General features: G+C 37.5%; 2 protein-coding genes across 2 annotated transcripts; both read left to right on the top strand.

Moving 5' to 3' along the window:
* Window positions 1-2,754: 2,754 nt before the first annotated feature.
* On the top strand, window positions 2,755-5,637 carry fhl5 (four and a half LIM domains 5). Its single transcript, XM_056767892.1, has 5 exons — window positions 2,755-2,916; window positions 3,110-3,284; window positions 3,700-3,869; window positions 3,991-4,177; window positions 5,486-5,637. Exons 1-5 carry the CDS (start codon window positions 2,758-2,760, stop codon window positions 5,635-5,637), a joined length of 843 nt encoding a protein of 280 aa, XP_056623870.1. The 5' UTR covers window positions 2,755-2,757.
* A 1,010-nt stretch (window positions 5,638-6,647) lies between these two features.
* On the top strand, window positions 6,648-13,672 carry si:ch211-266g18.9 (transforming growth factor-beta receptor-associated protein 1 homolog). The gene is given in 15 exon segments (XM_056767636.1): window positions 6,648-7,149; window positions 7,152-7,306; window positions 7,570-7,614; window positions 8,058-8,082; window positions 9,051-9,216; window positions 9,511-9,592; window positions 9,595-9,664; window positions 10,989-11,066; window positions 11,142-11,391; window positions 11,393-11,473; window positions 12,708-12,781; window positions 12,869-13,032; window positions 13,034-13,147; window positions 13,149-13,304; window positions 13,446-13,672. Coding segments are annotated over 15 exon segments (2,160 nt in total). The 3' UTR covers window positions 13,644-13,672.
* The last annotated feature ends 5,607 nt before the right edge of the window (window positions 13,673-19,279 follow it).

The following is a 19,279-nucleotide window of genomic DNA, read 5'->3' as shown; positions in this document are numbered from 1 at the left end:
AATCACAATACACTTTCGAATGGCCACCAACAGAGATGGTGAAGGGTGTTACAACATCGACCAGCTAAGTGAGCCATGCCAACCAGCCAAACCCCAGGCAAAAGTTTACTCAATGCAAATACACATGTGAGGGCTTGCCCAATGCATTTCAAGCGTGCTGTGCTCTTGTAAACCCTTCATGTGTGCTTTCTTTACTGTGGTAACAACCACCAGCACTCTAGGGGATAATGGAGAACTCTTGAAATGTCTGCGCTAATAAACCAGATGTTTTATTATTCAGTAGCTAGCTATAAACATGTCAACAGTTGAGTAGAGTACATTACTGTATTTACTGTTATTGTAAAAACAGTTGCTATGCCATGACGTTAGTTAAGGCAGCAATCCGTAACCTTTGCCGCAGTATCGCCATCTCTGTTCATTAAATAAACTTGAAAATATATTGTTTAGACGGTTTCTTCGGATGCATGTGCCTGGCCCAAAGTTAACTTCCGGTCTGTGTTTGGTTATCATATCACAATTTATATTATATTTTTAATTGATATTAATATATAATTGTATATTATTTGTGTTAAATAAAATTAGAGGAGGTCGACCGGAAGTTTAGTTAGGGCCACAAATAGTTTGTTTATGTTGTTTCTGCTGAACCTTTAAACAATATGTAAAGTAAAATCTCAGGTTATTTTATACTGTATTTTCCTCTAGGTTAAAGTTAAATGATGTCAACCCTTCATCAAACTGTACCCAACAACTCAACTTGTCACATAAAGACAGTTTATTATGTCTTTATATCCCCCAACCTCAATAGTCTCCACCATGCCTCATTTATAAAGGAATGTAACGGATATGTTCAGCTCCATTAATCGACCATATAGAACAGGCAAGACATATGCTGGTTATGCATGCTCGACGCATCAACACGCTGTCACCTCGTCGTTCTGATTTCTTTCATTATAAGTTTCATTATAAATCTTTTTTTTCGCCCTGCAGTTACACTCTTACCTCCCCCTTAATCTCTGTGTGTACATTCAGGCAAATACACCCATAAATAAAAAACCCACATATTTAAAAATAGCACACAATATAATGACTGTACTCACTTCTCTAGTTTCAGACAAATGTGTAGTCGACTCCCTGATGCCTAGCAACCCAAAGTCTGTGCGTGTTTGTTTGTACCGAGCGAAGCTGCTATCTGCTCAGTCGGAGATTAATCTAGTACTACAGCAGACATGCTTCAAGCTAAAAACTCCCGATGATGGATGCGTTTCCAATTCAGACATCCAGGTCACGTTGACGCTTGTTACAGGTGTAAGATTAAAAAGACAGATACGAATGTTTGAAGAAGATAACAAGCTACGGTGAACAGTTATATAAGAGTGGCATGCGGTTCTTGAGAATCACTTACGTGTACATCAATGCTGAATGTTAACCAAAGCTCCTTATTGTACACCAAGTGTTGAATGTTTTCTTAAGCAGTATTTGAGACAATAAGGCCGAACTTCAGACAGCATTGATCAGTACTTTCTCTGAGGGACTACACACATGCATGACGGATTAAGTTCTTTAACCGCTGATCTTTCCGAGCTATTTTTGAGTCCACATCATTTCTCTCATCCACTTGAAAAATGATATGAGTACAACCTCTGAGAATCATTTTTAATTAGTTGGATTCGGTTCAAGTACATTTATTGCCGCAAACTTTGAGTCATAGTCAAAAGGGCAGTCTCAAGCAAGTGTGAAAGATTTCAAATCGCAGGCAGGCAGTAAAATGAACGGGGGCATTGGCTCCAAAGTAACAAAAAAGCACAAAGCTACGGTATCAGATGAAACATAGCATGTATGCACATCATCTTCAACATTCCTGTAGGAGAATGAAAATCACACAATAGCGCAAATATTTTTTTCGTTTAAACGGCACCAAGCAGAAGTCAAGGAAAGCCCTCCATGTGAAACCTGTCGCTGTGGAAATTCCTGTACAGTCGATAGAACGTTCAATCAAAGAAAAGCAATTTTCAAGGCTGCAGAAAAGCTTGGCAACGAGAAAAACATTTGCCTCCAGCTCTCTCCAAGCCATCAGCAGTTGCTTGAAGGCTCAGATGTGGATGCAATGTGGTATCAAGTATCTGAAGACAGTGCAATCGAAATTTCACAGATATATGAGAGTGTTGTGTCTATAAAAAATAAAAGTTAAAAGAGATTAAATGGGTGAATTTCTCGTGTAGTGCCCTAAACAGAAAACAAGAAATAAATAGTTCCTAAAGCTCTCTTAACACACCGTCACACTGATATTAAAACAGAGAGATCTTAACAGATCACAGGCTCCGTACTTACATCATCTTGACCATAACAAGCATGTTGTGATTTACCTCCCATAAAAGGTGTGCAGATAAGCAACTGGTTCATTGTCCCCAGGGATTTCAGCTAATAAGAGCAATAGTATTTATAGAGGGTCATTTTAATGCATCCCCTCAATCTCTGACCATCCCAACGCCCGGTAGTCACCCTGCAGCCCTTCTGAAGCTCATTGGAGGTAGAGTTTTACTCACTCTTACAGACAGAGGTCAGCTTTGCAGAAAGATTTCAGAGGGTTTAAGATTTCCTTGAAGGGAACCTAGTTTGGAGACCACCATGACATCATGTTGTATTAATGTTTTAAGACGTGGCCATATTTTGTAGATGGCACTTCTCTGATTGCTTTAATCTGGGACGTTGTAACGCTTTATGGCTCTGTTTACTGCTTTTAAGGCATAACAACGCATCATGTCTGCGGAACGATTCGACTGCCATTACTGCAAGGACACTTTGCTCGGAAAGAAATACATTTTGAAAGAAGACACGCAGTACTGCACAAAGTGTTACGAGAATTTGTTCGCTAACTGTTGCGAGGAGTGTTCTTTGCCAATCGGGTGCAACTGTAAGGTATGCCTTACTGATATATCACTGTAAGCATCAAAATGTAAGCATTTACATTTGAATTAAAATATAAAATCGTATTATTTTAATGCAACCAAAATGTTTTGTTTATGAGAAAAATAAATGAAGATTTCAGATAGCTTGAGTATTTAATGAGTGACAATTTCACAACAGATTATTTCATATTTTTCTGATTAAGGACCTTTCCTACAAAGACCGACACTGGCATGAAAATTGCTTCAAGTGTGCCAAATGCAGCAAATCATTGGTGGACAAACCATTTGCTGCTAAAGATGACCTTCTGCTTTGCACTGAGTGCTATTCCCATGAGTACTCTTCAAAGTGCACCACATGCAAGAAAACCATTATGCCAGGTACAATGCATTACGCCATTTCTGTACCAAATGGTAATAATTTTAGCTTTTTTTAGCAAGCAGTGGGGAATTATCATTTTAACAGACAACTCTCTAGGTAGCACATGTGTGGTTGATGTATATGTGTGTGTTTTATACAGAAAATATTCGTCATATCTGGGAAATATTTCTGGATGAAAAAACCTTGCAGAAAACGCAGAGAGAGAGTTTTGTTGTAGTAATTGATGAGATAAAAGATGAAAAGATCTATATATGACAGGTGTCTGGAGGGGAGGGGTTTAAAAAATAAGAGGGCATGATGATGTCACATGAGAATGGAAAGTCGTTTTAGATGAATTAGATTTTATTAGATTACAATCATTTTCGTTAAATGTTAATTACTGAATCTGAAAGCAGTCTTTTCCTCATATGTTAGGTTCGCGAAAAATGGAGTACAAAGGCAACAGCTGGCATGAAACGTGCTTTCTGTGTCAACGCTGTCAGCAACCAATAGGAACAAAGTCTTTCATCCCTAAAGACAACAATTACTTCTGTGTCGCTTGTTTTGAGAAGCAATTTGCCTACCAATGCTGTGCTTGCAAAAAAGTAAGTCATATACCTTTGTAAAGAAATCAGACATATGAACAATACGAAAACTCACTGATAATATCGCAATGAGATAATGTTGCAATTGCAAATTGATTTCATTACACTTTCAATTCCGTAGGCCATTACAACTGGTGGTGTCACCTATCAAGATAAGCCCTGGCACCGGGAATGTTTTACTTGCATTGGATGCAAGAGACAACTGGCAGGCCAGCGTTTCACCTCACGAGAGAACTACCCATACTGCCTTGACTGCTTCAGTAACCTGTATGCCAAGAAATGTGTGGGCTGCACCAAGGCAATTACTAGTATGTTTCTTCCTTTAAATAAATTACCATTCAAATGTAAGCATTTCTAATGTAATTCCAATTAGTTAACCTGCATATTTCCTGAGATATCACTGAAATCAGTGTCCGGAAATATAACTTGTCAATGTTTCAGTCTTCGAATACTTAAACCGCCTGCAATTGGATGGAGCAGTTTTCCTTACCTCAGCCGTCCTCAGACCACACTAGTTTTCCAAACTCGTGCCACAGACGTGATATGGCACTAAGTCTGTTTTCTTTTCTGCCAGGAAACTCAAGAGGAGTTTTACATTCGGTTTTCGACTTCTGTGATCATGTAAAACGCAATCCCGTCACAAAGTAAACGCTTGTCGCTAATATTTCCGTGCTTTTACTCGTGCGTTTTTTGGCCTACGTGAGAAACCCTAGTTACATGGCGCGGATCTTTTGCCTGCTGCGGGTTTAGTAATAATATATGGATGTTTTAGTAACGTTACATGTTTTGTTATCCGGCAAAATTAATGAACACATGCAATAAAATAATTTACATTTATTTATTTAGCAGACGCCTTTATTCAAAGCGACATACAAATGAGAGATCACTTAAAACCAACAGTCAAACCAGGCAAACTGCCCAGACTCACACCTTCGTTTCTCTCTATTAAGTAAAGCAATGTTGGAATTATATAAGCAATCACATATAAGTCTATATAAGTATTTATGAGCAGTCAGTTTGACGATGCGGCGATCGGTGTGACGTCAAAGTACCGCGAGAGCAGACAGCTCGTGTTATATTCGTATCGCTCTCGCGGTACTCATACACCGAACGGTCTGTATGAAGTCCAACACAACTAGCGTCTGTTTAGACGCTTTGGTGGACGTGTATGGCAAGCCATTTTGTCATTTATCATTTGAGGTTTACTATTATCTATTTTTAGACTAATAGTACTTATTGTTTAGTTACTTGTAACTATTCCATTAGATACTAGTGCTTATTTATTAGATACCAGTACTTATTCATTAGATAATATAACTTATTCATTACATACTAGTTGAATAAGAACTAGTATCTAATAAATAAGCACTAGTATCTAATTTTAGGTACTAGTATGTAAAGCTAATATCTAATAATGAGGTACTAGTATCTAATGGTATAGTTACTAGTAACTAAACAATAAGTACTAGTAGCCTAAAAATAGATACTAGTAAAACAAAATGGCTTGCCATAGACGTGTCAATCCCAGAATGTGGAATATTGTTTACAGCACTTTTAAAACAACATTTGTGGGTGAAAGTATTTTCTTGACTGTCACCTCTGTGTGTGTGGTCCAGGCCTGGCAGGTGCGAAGTACATCTCCTTTGAAGAACGCCAATGGCACAGTGAATGCTTCACCTGTATGCAGTGCTCCGTTTCTCTGGTGGGCCGCGGGTTTCTAACCCAGCGTGATGACATCCTATGTACCGACTGCGGCAGGGAGAAGTGAGCTCACCTGAGTGTCTCACTCAACAGTATTCCAACTTTTGCTGGACAGCTTACCACAATGCTTGTGTAGGCAGTTAGGTTGGTTTTTGCTAAGACAGTAAAGGTTTGCTCATTCTAAATTTGGTTTTCTCTTTTCTGCTTGAATAAATGAAACATGTTTGTGTAGAAAGTCTTTATGAAGAAACGTGAAAGATTAATAGACGGATGCACTGAAGCCATTTCCTGTGTAGTGTGATGTGTGAGATGCATAATGGCATCGCATTTGAGATTTGTACTTCAAGCTCAAATTAAAAGCATTTTGTTAATAAATGTGTAATTTCTTCTTTCATACTGTCTGTTGTTTCCACCTATTCCATATCTTATACATCAAGGTAAACTGTTTGTTTGCTTTTCAATACGACATAGTTCTAGGTTTCTAACTCACATTTTTTTATATAAAGCACATTTTTATTTTTGAATAGGTTTTTATCATTCATATTTTGACATTAAATCATCTAATTAAAGGGTGGGTCCTTAACGGGTGTGGGCCCACCCGTACAGAACAAACCAGATCTGTATAGGCCTCATCTAATATGACTAGACATAACTGTAAATATTAAGTATTATGCTAACATAACTTATGTGTATTTGCCATAGTTCTCATATATTTCTATTCTTTCCTGAGTTTTTGGCAATATGCAACCATGCACACTAAAAGCAGCATAAAACCTCTGACACAGACTTCCTCTCAGGATGAGAATCATACGGCAAGGTCAAAATACACTTGAGTGAAAAACAGACAGCTTCAGCGTTAATGACCTGAGACCATTCTCTATATGTTTTATTTAGCCTTTTGACCAACGAACACAGTACTGTATTTTATCAAAAGCTAATTCTGAGATGCTTATGCTTGGCCTTTTTTATGCTTTAGAGAACAAAGACATCCGAGATAATGAGAGCTGTCTTTTCCTCCCCTAGGTTTTCTTGTCTAGTTTTTAGGTCTATTTTTTTATCCAAACCAAAAAAATGACAATGAAAGCCTTTACTAGTCTGCCAAAAATACCCTCTGGGAGAGGCAGAGACAAATCCAGCATTCAGTGTTTTGAGTTTTTCGGTAAAAACCTCTATATTGGGACCAAAGAGGGAGCCGTGGAGCATCTGACTGGAAATATAGTGAGCGGTGAAGGAAGTCTTGCTGTGCGGGAGGTGGAGAAGAGACAGATGGGCTGAAGTGGAGCCATCGGCCAGCTGACGACAGTCCCTATTCTGAATCATCTCTCGGTGCTGTGGGACGCTTCTGTCACAGTGTTTAACACGTTCTCGCTTAAACCCATTTCTACCCCGAGGAGAATCCAGGACATGTCACCTTTCTGCATCCGCGAGTCAGCGGTGCAGATGCGATCTGTTTCTGTGAAGCTTTTCATAGCCAACAGCCAAAAAATTGCAGTGAACATTTATAAGGTGTGTGGGGACAGATGGGAGTGTTTGAGACAGGTGGTTTTTTTCTCACAAATCCGTGGCTCTGGCTGTGCAGGAGACTTGTCTGTGTGGCCACTTGTGACAGATAGTTTCTCCATGACTATCAGAGCCAAACCACTCTCAACCTTTTCCCGTGGCCTGGGAAAACAAAATATCAAAGAGAAACAAAATATGGAAAAGGGGAATTCATTTCAAATGGGCCAGGATGTTTGGGAAAGATTTTTTAAATTATTGAAATCACATTTGAGCACCATTTGACTTTAAAAATAATCTAACTTTCCATATGTATTTCTCCTTTGGAATTTTAGGACAAACATTACACAGAAAATTAAGGTAGCCTACATATATGAAACTGCATTACATCTCCTGATTTATAAAAAGTAACCTATAAACAATAGGGTTTTCCCTCTGTCTCCACAGACTTAAGTGTTGTGTTTGTATTTTGTGAAGTAATTCTGATAATGTCTTATTCATTGGCATGTTTGTGATGAAGAAAGGCACATCTCAGCATGCTCCTCTGGCTGGATGGAGTGGTGGATGGTGTATTTCCCATATGTGACCCTGGATCACAAAATCAATCTTACAGGAACAAAAATACATAGTATGGGTCAAAATGATCTTTCCTTTATGCCAAAAATCATTAGGATATTAAGTAAAGATCATGTTCCATGTTTCCATTTTGTACATTTCCTACCTTAAATATATAAAAACTAGTGGTGGGCCGTTAACGGCAGTGAGACTCTTATCGCGCGATAAAAAAAATGTCGCCGTTAATCTATTCTCAAAGTTGGGTTGGGAGCTGGGTCTATACTACGCAAGCTATGATGACTTTCACCTTGATATTTTAGCGCGGATGTATACCAGCTTAACTGCACTGTACGGGGCGAGAACGAGATTTTTCAACTCGCGTGATTCGCGTCATTCGCGGAAGAAGAAGCCGCCTCATCATCTCATAATCAGGGCTTCATTCGCGCGATTCGCGCCGCAAGTAGGTCTATTGGCTCTTTGCATTAACATATAAATCACTCGCGCTTGACACGCCATTCGCGTTTGGTCTGAACACAACATAACGTTACTGTGAAATTACCGCATCAAACGTGACGTGCTAACATGGATGCAGCTATGAAGCCGCCGGGTTTGCTTCAGGGAATATAAATTTTTAAGAAGCTTCCCAATAGAAACATCGACAAGACTAAGGTTGTTTGCACCTTGTGCAATGCGGAATTGGTTTAAAAAAACACTTTCTCTCAACAGGTAGTGGTCTAGCTTTAGTTGAAACCAGTAACTTTGTATTGAGATCTAATGTATTATGGCTCCTGTATGACATATCGCTTGTTGCTCCCTCACTCTTTGTAAGTCGCTTTGGATAAAAGCGTCTGCTAAATGACTAAATGTAAATATACTGTAGGAGCTCTTCCAGTCTCAAGTACCACCTAAACGCAAATCATCCCTTAGCTAATGCGGAAGTAAACACAAGTTCATCTTATTGAACATAATTTAATTTTCATCACCAATTATCATAGTAGAACAGCTTTCTCAAGCAGTTTGTGATGCATTTTGGAAACAGGAGATGAGCCCCTGGTCTAATGCGCCACCTGGCTTGAGAAACCCGTTCTCAAAGACTTACTTTTAGTCATTATTTGGGTAGCACACATATTCTGAATGCCTTAGGCAGAATTCAAATGAGCCATTTTAATCTAGATTAATCTAGATTAATCTTGGAATTAATCTAGATTAATCTAGATTAAAATAATTAATCTATGCCCACCACTAATAAAAACTTTATTTTTGTGAGTGGATGCCCTGCCAAAGTGCCCCTGATTCACAACTTCAAAGGTATTTTCTCAATATTTAGATTTTTTTGCACGCTCAGATTCCTGAGTTTTAAACGGTTGTATCTCAGCCAGATGCTGTCCTATTCCAACAACTCATACATCAATAAAACTCTTATCTCAGCTTTCAGATCATGTAAAAGTCTCAATTTCGAAAAATGGACCCATAAGACTGCTTTGTTGTCCAGGGACACATATGTGCTAGCTCTAAAACATCAGACCGTTCATATCTACAGCATGCTGGAGCAAACGGTTAGTATACAAAGTGGCAAATTTCTCGTCCTTACAAGGTTAATTTCAAAATCCATCTTACAAAAATCTTCCATCTTATCATCTTGAACAGTTTATCAGACACATTATTGACCATTAACTTCCATTGTTGGACACTAAACCACTCAAATTTCTTATTTTGTGTTCCACAGAAGAAAGAAAGTCATAGAGTTTTGAATGACGTGAGAGTATTTATGAAAATAGATTTTTTATTTTTGAATTATCTATTCCTTTAAGGGCATGCAGTTAAGCTAATTATAAATATTTATTGATCTTATTCATTTGTCAATACAATCTGTTGGCTCTTTATACAGAGGCATTTTCGTTGTGGCTGAGAAAGAGATTCATCGCCTGTCACCGGTTCCCCTTGAGTATCAAATTCAAGATCTAGTTAGCAGAGAGAGAGAGTTGATGAAGCTCTTACACTGCTGGACGGAGTTCAAGATTGAGGATTAAGTACTGAACTGAGTTGATTTACGTCTTATCTTCGTTTGACATGTTAGTCACTGTAATTTAATCTATAATCTGCCAGCGTAAATCAAGCAGGTTTATAATACTGAAGAAAGATATAACATTAACCCCCTCGAAGCATGTGACCTTACTGTCATCTGTGTTTGTAGGAGCCACAGGAAAATGACACCATGACAACACTGATCGGTGTGTTGGAAGTGCTAAGCAAATAGTGCTGTCAATTGACCATAATGAGGTCAATATACATAAAAAGTAACCATGTTTGCATCGAAAAGAACAACAATGATTTAAATAAGGCAATGCACTACTTTAGTTAATTATAAAAATTTCGCCCATAATGTAAACTACAGTATACATATTTTGTTAAATATTAAAACCATTATCTTTTTTTATTTATAATCCCACAGTGGAAGGTGATGCAAGATTATGAAGTTGTGAAATAAAGATGTGAATCTTGAGATGTGCTATTATTGATAACTAAAACTTCATTTATAAAAACATTTATGTACATTGAAATCAAATATGTGCCTCAATATTATTGGAAAGACATAAACTAAACAAATTTAGAAATGTTTCCTTAGCAAAAATAGTTGAGGCCTTAAAATATTAACCCTTGTATAGTGTGGGACACATTATCAATGTTTACTAAAAAAAAACATTTACTGTTTTTTTCATCTCAGACATTTACATTTATTCAACATAAAATATTTAGACATTTCGATCATTAGTTTCTCACACAAATAAACAAAAAATGAACACCTAACAAGGATGAAATAAAAAGTAACAACTTAAACTGAAATAAACATAAGTTTACTCTAAATAGCAACATCAAATTTTTCATTTCATTATGTTGATTATTATCAAACTTATTAATAAAAAATAGCATAAAAGCACATAAAATTCCCCTAAAATTAAAATAAAACTAGAAATATACATTTTAAAAGCTTATTAAACGCAGATTCACGTACGGAGACTTGAGCTCTCAGTTATGATTATTTAAGCATTAACTTTTCTCAAATGTTTGTCATAAAATCCCTTAAAACATACTTGTTTTGACTAGCCGCCCTAATACTAAAATCTCTGTCGATCGGAGGTGTCTTGGGAAATCTGAGCCTACTTTTGCAAATTGTTTAAACTGCTTCCTTTAGAGAAATGTGTGAGATTGTCTGTTTCCCAGGAGGAAAACCTAAGAAGCAACAGAACATGTTTCAATTTGCTCTCCATCTTATCTTGTTTGCTGTCTTGCAAACAACTGAGATATTAAACGTATCTTGTTTGTGATTTCTCTTTCCATTGGGTATTCCTTTAGGATGTACATCAGTATGTGATCTCTATGCCACTGGGATGATACAATTCTACAGGACGGGTTCTGCGGATGCAAAGGAGCTTTTCATGTAAGGTTTGCTTTATCAGTTATTCCTATTTGGGAACATTTCAACTTTTGATGACCATGCAGCTCATCTTTCTTTTCCAGTATAAGTGAACCCAAGGGAAATGATTAGATTTTATCCAGACATGCCTGTGGCGAGTTAAGATTTCACACCTCAGACAACAGCAGTCAGCAATGCCAAGGATCTCTGGACCTTAAGACGAGACGACCGGCCAACATTTCAGCAATACCTCAACTTCTTGGACGACTTCTTGAGAGAAGTCAGGCCAACCGCTTATGCCTAAACCTGTCTTCAGGATATCGACTCAGCGCTTTTAAAGCTGTTTTTGGAACAAAGAGAAACTGGACCAGCTTGTGTCGTCTAAAAATAACTGTAACCTTCCGATGTGTGTGCCTGACCTGGAGCAGCGCAGAAGGTTTGGTGTTAAACCTTGTAAAACTTGAAAATGCGTTGCTATCAAAATTAACAGAAAAGTGATTAAACAGAATGAGAAAGTAGCTTGAATTCATATTTTTCTTTACAGACTTGGGTTAAAATCATACAGGAAGAGTGCGAGGATAAGTAACAAGGTGTTTTTCAACATAGTGTCGATACTCAAACCCACACACAAACCCATCATCTGGAATTGTGTAGACTGGGCTCCTCAGAAGGATCAGAAGGTAAGTATTCTAAACATACAGTAAGTATTCTTTACATACTGTTTCTCACCTGCAGGGGGCAGAGAAGCACATATTTCATGTTTATACCTGCCATTTGGCAATAGATGACAAAATGCATTGCATTTCTGTAATAGTGTTGACTTTGCACAATTGCATAAGCAACATAAAGGCCACGGATTTGATCCCAGGCACAGACATACTGATAAAATGTATTCCTTGAATGCACTGTGATTCACTTTGGAAAAATAAATAGAGCAAAATTTTATTTCTCACAGATTGCTATTTGCTCAGGAGATTTGATAGAATTTATAGTTTTGTTGCATTTAAAAGAATAGTCCATACAAAAAAATCACAGAGCACAAAAGAAGATATTTTGAAAAATGTTGAAAAAATTAACTTCCAATGTATGGACAACCAATGCAAGTCAATGGGGACCAACATTTTTTGATTACCAATATTTGTCTGTCCGATGTTTCTTTTAAAATTGCTTAGGGAAAATTAAAATGGAAACAATTTGTGTTCAACTGTTAAAATGTCACTACAAATCTGTGACATAATGCTGATTATATAAGCAAAATAATTTGCATTTTGGATAAATTTGATGACAGATGTTTGAGTTCATTTTAAAATCTTTTATGTTGTCTTTTGATTGCTGACTTGGCAAACCCGATCTCAGCTTGTGACAACGCTGTGATCTCTTCTGAACCGTGCGGTTTGTAAAAATACTGTTTTTTTTTTTCCATAGAAATATCTGAGACGCAGTAGAACTTGATCAAATACAAAATCTCTATCTTGTTAAAGCTGGGAACAGTCATTTTTACCAAGAAGCTTGCATCATACCAGAGTGTTAAGTCAATAAATTAAACAGCAAGGAGACCGTTCTATTTTTTCCATTGAAATGCAGCACGTTACAGAAATAAAATGCTTTTATTATAGACATCAATAGCAGGTTATTCTTGACTGACTAAGATGCACTCTATCTATCCACAGGAGAGAAATATTGAACCTGAAACTACAGCAATTACGTTGGCAATCTTCTGTTTATAATGCTGACATCATATATAGTGAGTACAAAGACTTTTGAAAATGATGTTTAATAGCATGTTAATGTAAAATCTTTAGTGTTTGCTGCCTTACTCTATTTTACATAGAGTACATAAAGTCCTCAAATCTTCATGTGGAGTAAGCTTTCTTGCTTGAAAAATCTGGAAAACACAAAAAGGCACTGCAGGTTTTGGCCTATATAGAACAAGACCTGTATTCGGCCGAAAGTGACTGTAGGAGGACCTCTGCTGGACAAGATAAGGATTTTACCTCACCCTTTTTTTCTCACCCTCCTTCAGGTCTTCCTCGAGTCCACACATCAAGTGATCCCTGCGGTGGACCTGCTGGGCAAAAATGCAGCGACTTTTGACTTAGTCAGCGTGCTGACGGCTTCTGCCGGGTTCATGGTCTTTAAAGTTGGTGCTGTGGTTCCTGTGCGATTCACTGAGAGGAACACTGCATGAGAAGAGAAAAAGGGGTCTGGAGAGGAGCCTAGCCAAGGTGAAACACCTAAGATAGAAGCATGCCTCGGTGAACCGCTCTGTAAGCATTTGACTATTGAATGACGCTCACCATACGACCTTTACTTGTCCCGTTTGGCTTTGTGGATGAAAGAAACATTTTAAACATTCAATAAATCCAAACAGCAATGCTAATGTTATTCTTTATGCTTCCAGATGGAAGCGACTCGTGAAAAAAATCTGAGTGGATGGAGGTTGTGTTTGCAGCCACAGCCAGAAACGTCTCACGGGTCCGGAGTTCCTGCGAAGGCCAACGGGAGAGCTAACACACACATCCTGTCATGTTGGAGAAAGCATTCAATACATAACAGAGATGGTCTTATTCACATGTACACTTCATACATGTTCTTACAATATTTAAGGCACAGTTCACCCGAAAATAAAAATTATGTCATCATTTAGTCACCCTCGAGTTGTTCCAAATCTGTATGAATTTCTTTGTTTTGATAAACACAGAGTAAGATATTTGGAAGAATGCTTGTAACCAAATAGTTCTTGGACCCCATTGACAACCATAGTAGGAAAAATGACAATGGTAGTCAAAAGTGCCCCAAAATGGTTTGCTTTCGTACATTCTTCAAAATATCTTTCTCTGTGTCTCATTTGTTCATCAGGACAAAAATATTTGGAACAACTTGAGGGTAAGTAAATGAGGATAGATTCATTCATTTTGGGGTGAAATGTTTCTTTAAAGAAAAATAAAGTTCTAAAATTGAAAAGTTTTTTTCTTACCTTTTTTGTCTCTACAACCTCTTCTCACTACAAAGAACATTTTGTGCAACATGTTAAAGAATGTTAGAGGTTCTTGTGGGTGTAAAAGAGTGTAGAAGACATTAGACACGATGCATATTGTGAAATATTTTAATACTTTGCAGAATTAGTGAAAAACAAAATGTTTCAAAAAATTAATCTTGGCCGGTTCATTCACTTTAACATGAAAATTCTCTCAGTCTACCCAAATCCTAGATATGCCATGCAAAAATAAACTATTCTCTTCAACCACGTTTCATGCTTCGTACAGATTCACTGACATCGACACGAGAAGTTCCACTTGATTTATATTTCTTAGGCAAAACGGTAGTTGACCTTTGCCTCCGCCAACCCCAAACATACACATTTTCACACGGGTGCCAAAGAAGAAACTATATTATAAACAACTCGACATCTCTTTAACACCCACTGGATTGGGTTGGCTCGGCGCTGTCTGCTTCTTTTCCAAGCGTAGTGTGGAACTGGCAGCCTGACAGACCCAGACCGTACACCACTACAGGACGCAGGGCGATCCAGACGACTTACGCGGACAAACTCTCATGCCAGACATGGACCGTGGTCTTAAAAAAAATAAATCACGAAATACCTCAAAAATGTCATCTATGTGAATCATAACATATAGGGGCGGACTGTCACGTGTCCAAATAAATCATCGCTGCGGAGAGGTGTGCTGATCGACAGTTCTGTACATCTGTCTCACTTTCTGTTATAAATAAATCTCAGCTTGCTATCTTTTGCAGCAGCTGGTCTTCATTTAATGGTTTGTTTACAAACAAAGACAAGGCCGACGAAGATTTGTAAATAGCTTAAACACAGATGTTTAGGCAGACGGCATCTATCTAAGTATTATATTTTCCTGAAAGCATGTGAATTTGTTCAAGCAGTCTGTGTATTAATGCATTTCCGTTATAGTAAAAATATCAAATACTTTGTATGTGCATGTGCTTAAGTTCATGTACAAGCAACATAAATGTAAAAAGTAAACATAAAATAGGTGTGTGCGGATAAATGTTGTGGAAAAAATATACTGTACAACTACATACTTTATGACTATAAATATACTATATTATTATGTGATGACCTCCCTCTTTTGGCTGAAACTCATTCTGCCTGTTTTAGGAAGGGAGTATGATCGCTTAGGTGGACTCCGAGTTTACTTTTGGATACTTTGCCTTCAATGTTTTGACATTAATGGAACAGTTCATCCAAAAATGGAAACGCTGTCTTTATTTACTCAACTTGTTCCAAATCTGTATACATTTCTTTATTCTAATGAACACAGAGAACAATTTTTGGAAGAATGCTTGTAACCGAACAGTTTTGGGGAACCATTGACTACCATAGTAGGAAACATTTGTTTTATATTTTTCTTTGTTCTGTTGAACAAAATAGAAGATATTTTGAAGAATTTAGGAAAGAAAACTGTTCTGGGGCACATTTGACAATTTCAAGTTTTCCTACTATGGTTGTCAATGGTGTCCAAGAACTGTTTGGTTACAAGCATTTTTCTAAATATCTTTCACTTTGTTAATCAGAAAAAAGACATTTACACAGATTTGGAACAACTTGAGGGTGAGTAAAGAATGACAGAATTTTCATTTTTGGGTGAACTGTTCCTTTAAAGACTATGGGAAGACAGTCACAAAGGCTTAGGCTTGCAGTATTGCAAGAGTTTTATTAGGTCTGATTTACACTAGCCTACCCTTGAAGTGTTACTTATATTTATCAATACTTAAATTACACAGCAATCTGGTGCAGATACTCGCTGGTCAGCATGTCCGCTGGAGAGAAGCCCGGGATCTTTAAAGGCTTTAGCACAGATGGTCATTTTACACATGAGGAAACAGGACGGATGCAAAAATCAACAGTTACTGAACAAATTGTGGTTGAGAACCAGGCAACGGTCTCTTTATAAATGTCTATACCACAGCCAGAGGAAAGAAGTCAAAACAAAAACATGTTCTTTTGGTGCTTCTAAATATATGAACAAGACATCTAAAATGATGGTGTTTACTTCAAAACATTTGTGCTTGGAGTGACTTTTCTAAATGAATCAAAAACATGCCCTGTTTTTCGAATTGAATCAGATTTATACCGTGTTTGCATAAAGTATGGCTTTAGTGTGTTTAGACATGACGTAGATCTACACATTAAAGAAACAGTTCATTCTTCATTCTTGCACGCTTCAGATATGTTTCTCATGCAAAGATATGGTTTAAGATTGCTAAGAATATCTCAGTTGTTAAAGGTACATTTCACCAATTTTTTATCACATATGGATATCATATACAAATGAATAAAATCATATTATTACACATAGTATTACTTTCTTTCTTCTGCAGGACACAAAAGAAGATATTTTGAAAACTGTTGGAAAACAAACAACAATGGACGCCGTTCCCATTGACGTTCATTGTATGGACACAAAACCCCTACATTTCTCAAAATGTCTTGTTTTGTGTTCAAAGAGTCAAATGCAAGTTTTAAACAGCACGATGGTAAATAAATGTTGACAGAATTGTTCTTTTTGGGTGAACTTTTCTTATGAGTTGCATTTGATAAAACCGACTGGTGACTATACATTTGTATTTTAATTTATTTGGCCTTTCTGGCATTTATAGACTAAACAAGTATCACTTCTGTGTTCTTCTAAAAATGATGGTAACGCATTAGAAATTATATATTTTGTTCCCAGAGGAACGAATCCATGACCTCTGCTTTCCCAACACAACAGGAGGCCATAACAACGATGACCGAATCATCACTTTTAGATAAATATCGCTTTAAAACAGATATGAAGATGCTTATGTCTGCTGTTAGTCCCAGTGATGCCAACAAGCAGTAATCCTGAGACATCTGTTGTGCATCTAAACAAAGACATCATACTGTTCCTGCACACTGGTAGCATCAGGTACCCGCTTAAAACCATCTCTGGGAACTGCTACAAGAGAGGAGTGCAACTCTGCCATTTTTAGCATACAAGCCACAAGCGAATCCAGATCATTCTTTATGACGCATTTTTCTGGCCTCGGTGGTTGCCTGGAGACTAGGAGAATCTCAATTTGCAACCTTTGGATAGCAATAATGGTAAGTAGCAAAAGACATCAAGTTAAATCCTTCACCTAATTTATAGTTTCCTTGAAGAAGCTAATGCTATAGTGAGTGGAGTGTGCGAATAAATAGCCCAGGGGATGATCAAACCGTATCTATTTTTCAACCCCCTATATCATTTCCACAGCTTTCTTTACCTTTGGTTTTGGAGCCACGCCACCAGGGATAGTCACAGTGTGGACCACTGGAGACATCGGGGGTGAGGCAGAGACCACAGGCTCCTACCATGTATCTCGGTCTTTGGACAGGGCCTGCGGTGTGGTGTGTAGAAGTGTCCCACAGCGGGACATATGGAATTCGTTGGTTCCTGCGTGCACGCTGACACGCTGCCTCTGCTTTGTCTGCCTGCTGTGAACACAATGGACTAGATGCTCATTGTTAGCAACTTTGAGTCTCTCACAATCGCTCGAATTAACATATAGCAAAGGCAACGTCAGACTTCAGCCGCGTGCCATTTATCATCCGAGTGCTATTTATGCGCTCAAATGAAATGGGTTTAGTATGCAAAAGAGATTCTGCCAAGGTGAAATGGATTCAGGTGCGTTTAGTAAATGAAGCCTTTCGCTCAAGTGTAAATATAGACTTACATAGAGATTATAATTCTGTAGTTTACTTTAGCTGTAAACCTGTTTTCCTAATAGGCCTACTTATGGGTTATTAACGTAACAAATTGGGCCATAATGACAGATTGGTTGATGTCCACAGAAAACTCTTGGTGGGAAATTAAGATATAAGTTTTAAAGAAAAAGAGTCCTTTTAATTCTTCATCTTTCTTCGTCAGGGCCATGAAATGAACATACAGATCTTGGCATGGTAAAACAATATTGCCATGCTGGCACTATACGGAGTGAGGGAGGTTCCCTTGAACTTGTGCACCAGGGTAATATACACTTACAGTAGTTTTTCTAACCCATTGCCGTCGCTTCTTCTGGGAAGGAAAGTAATTCCCTCTGCTGACTCATGAAATTTCACATTGTGGCATTGCTGCCCATCGCTTTTGTCGTTTTAAACGCATTATGGTTTTACTGCGGAAAAGGCCATTGTTTGTGTTTGAAAATTGTTTTGGAGAATTTGTTATACTGCCTGTGAAATCCAGGCTGAAGTATCTAATTTTGAGATGAAAAGCATCAAAGTTTGATGTCAACTATTAAAGTCAGTATTAAAAATATCCCAGCTGAAAAAAACTATTGAAACCATTAGAGAACTGAATGGTTTCCAATAAAATACCAGCATGAACCATAAGCTTTTTCCACAACCTTTACAAAATTTTGCCATTATTCTAATACGATTTGACATCCTACGAACAGAATCCTTCAAATAGTACAAAAAAGTACAAAGGTTATATCTTACAATTAAATGCTGCAATGATAAATAAAGTGAGTGTTCTCCATGAAAAAGCAAAGAATCAATGGTTTGATGTGTTGAACATATAAACTCATTTTCCGGTAACTTTGCGGTTTCATCTGGAATACAACACAGCTGATTACAGACCCAACATCCCTTGACGTACGCATGAGAACCTACAAACAGAAATATAAATTTCACAACATCAACTTCCACACTCAACCTGCAGTTTAATGGGAGAGAAATGATGTCAAGCAAGATCCCAGATGCAAAAGCTGAGAAATTATGAGACACATGTGTTATTCATTACATGCCATATGTTTACATCACACCCTTTTTTGGCACCTTTTGGCCACATTTACATTACAATTTACACTTTGTGACTTATCAATGTCTTTTTAACAAAAACAAAGCTGTGTAACATATTGTATCTTGTATCTAGTCCGGATTTTGGGATTCTCCATAAATCAAACGGGATATTAATAATTATGAACAATAAGGAAATATGTTTTAGTTTGAATTTCACTAGCAGAGAAGAGATGTGACCTTAAAGGACCAGTTCACCCCAAAAGGAAAATTCTGTCATCATTTCCTCACTCTCAAATTGTTCCAAATCTGCATACAATTCTTTGTGTAGGCTATAACACAATAGAAGATATTTTAAAGAATTGGTTCTGGGGCACCATCGACTACCATAGTAATGTGTTTTCCACTATTATAGTCAATAGTGCCACAGAATTGTTTGGTTACAAATATTTTTCAAATTTTTTA

This window comes from Triplophysa dalaica, chromosome 15 (genome assembly GCF_015846415.1).
Source record: "Triplophysa dalaica isolate WHDGS20190420 chromosome 15, ASM1584641v1, whole genome shotgun sequence".
NCBI lineage: Eukaryota > Metazoa > Chordata > Actinopteri > Cypriniformes > Nemacheilidae > Triplophysa > Triplophysa dalaica.
The sequence above is the reverse complement of the archived record's forward strand: the minus strand, read 5'-3'. Positions and strand labels throughout refer to the sequence as shown.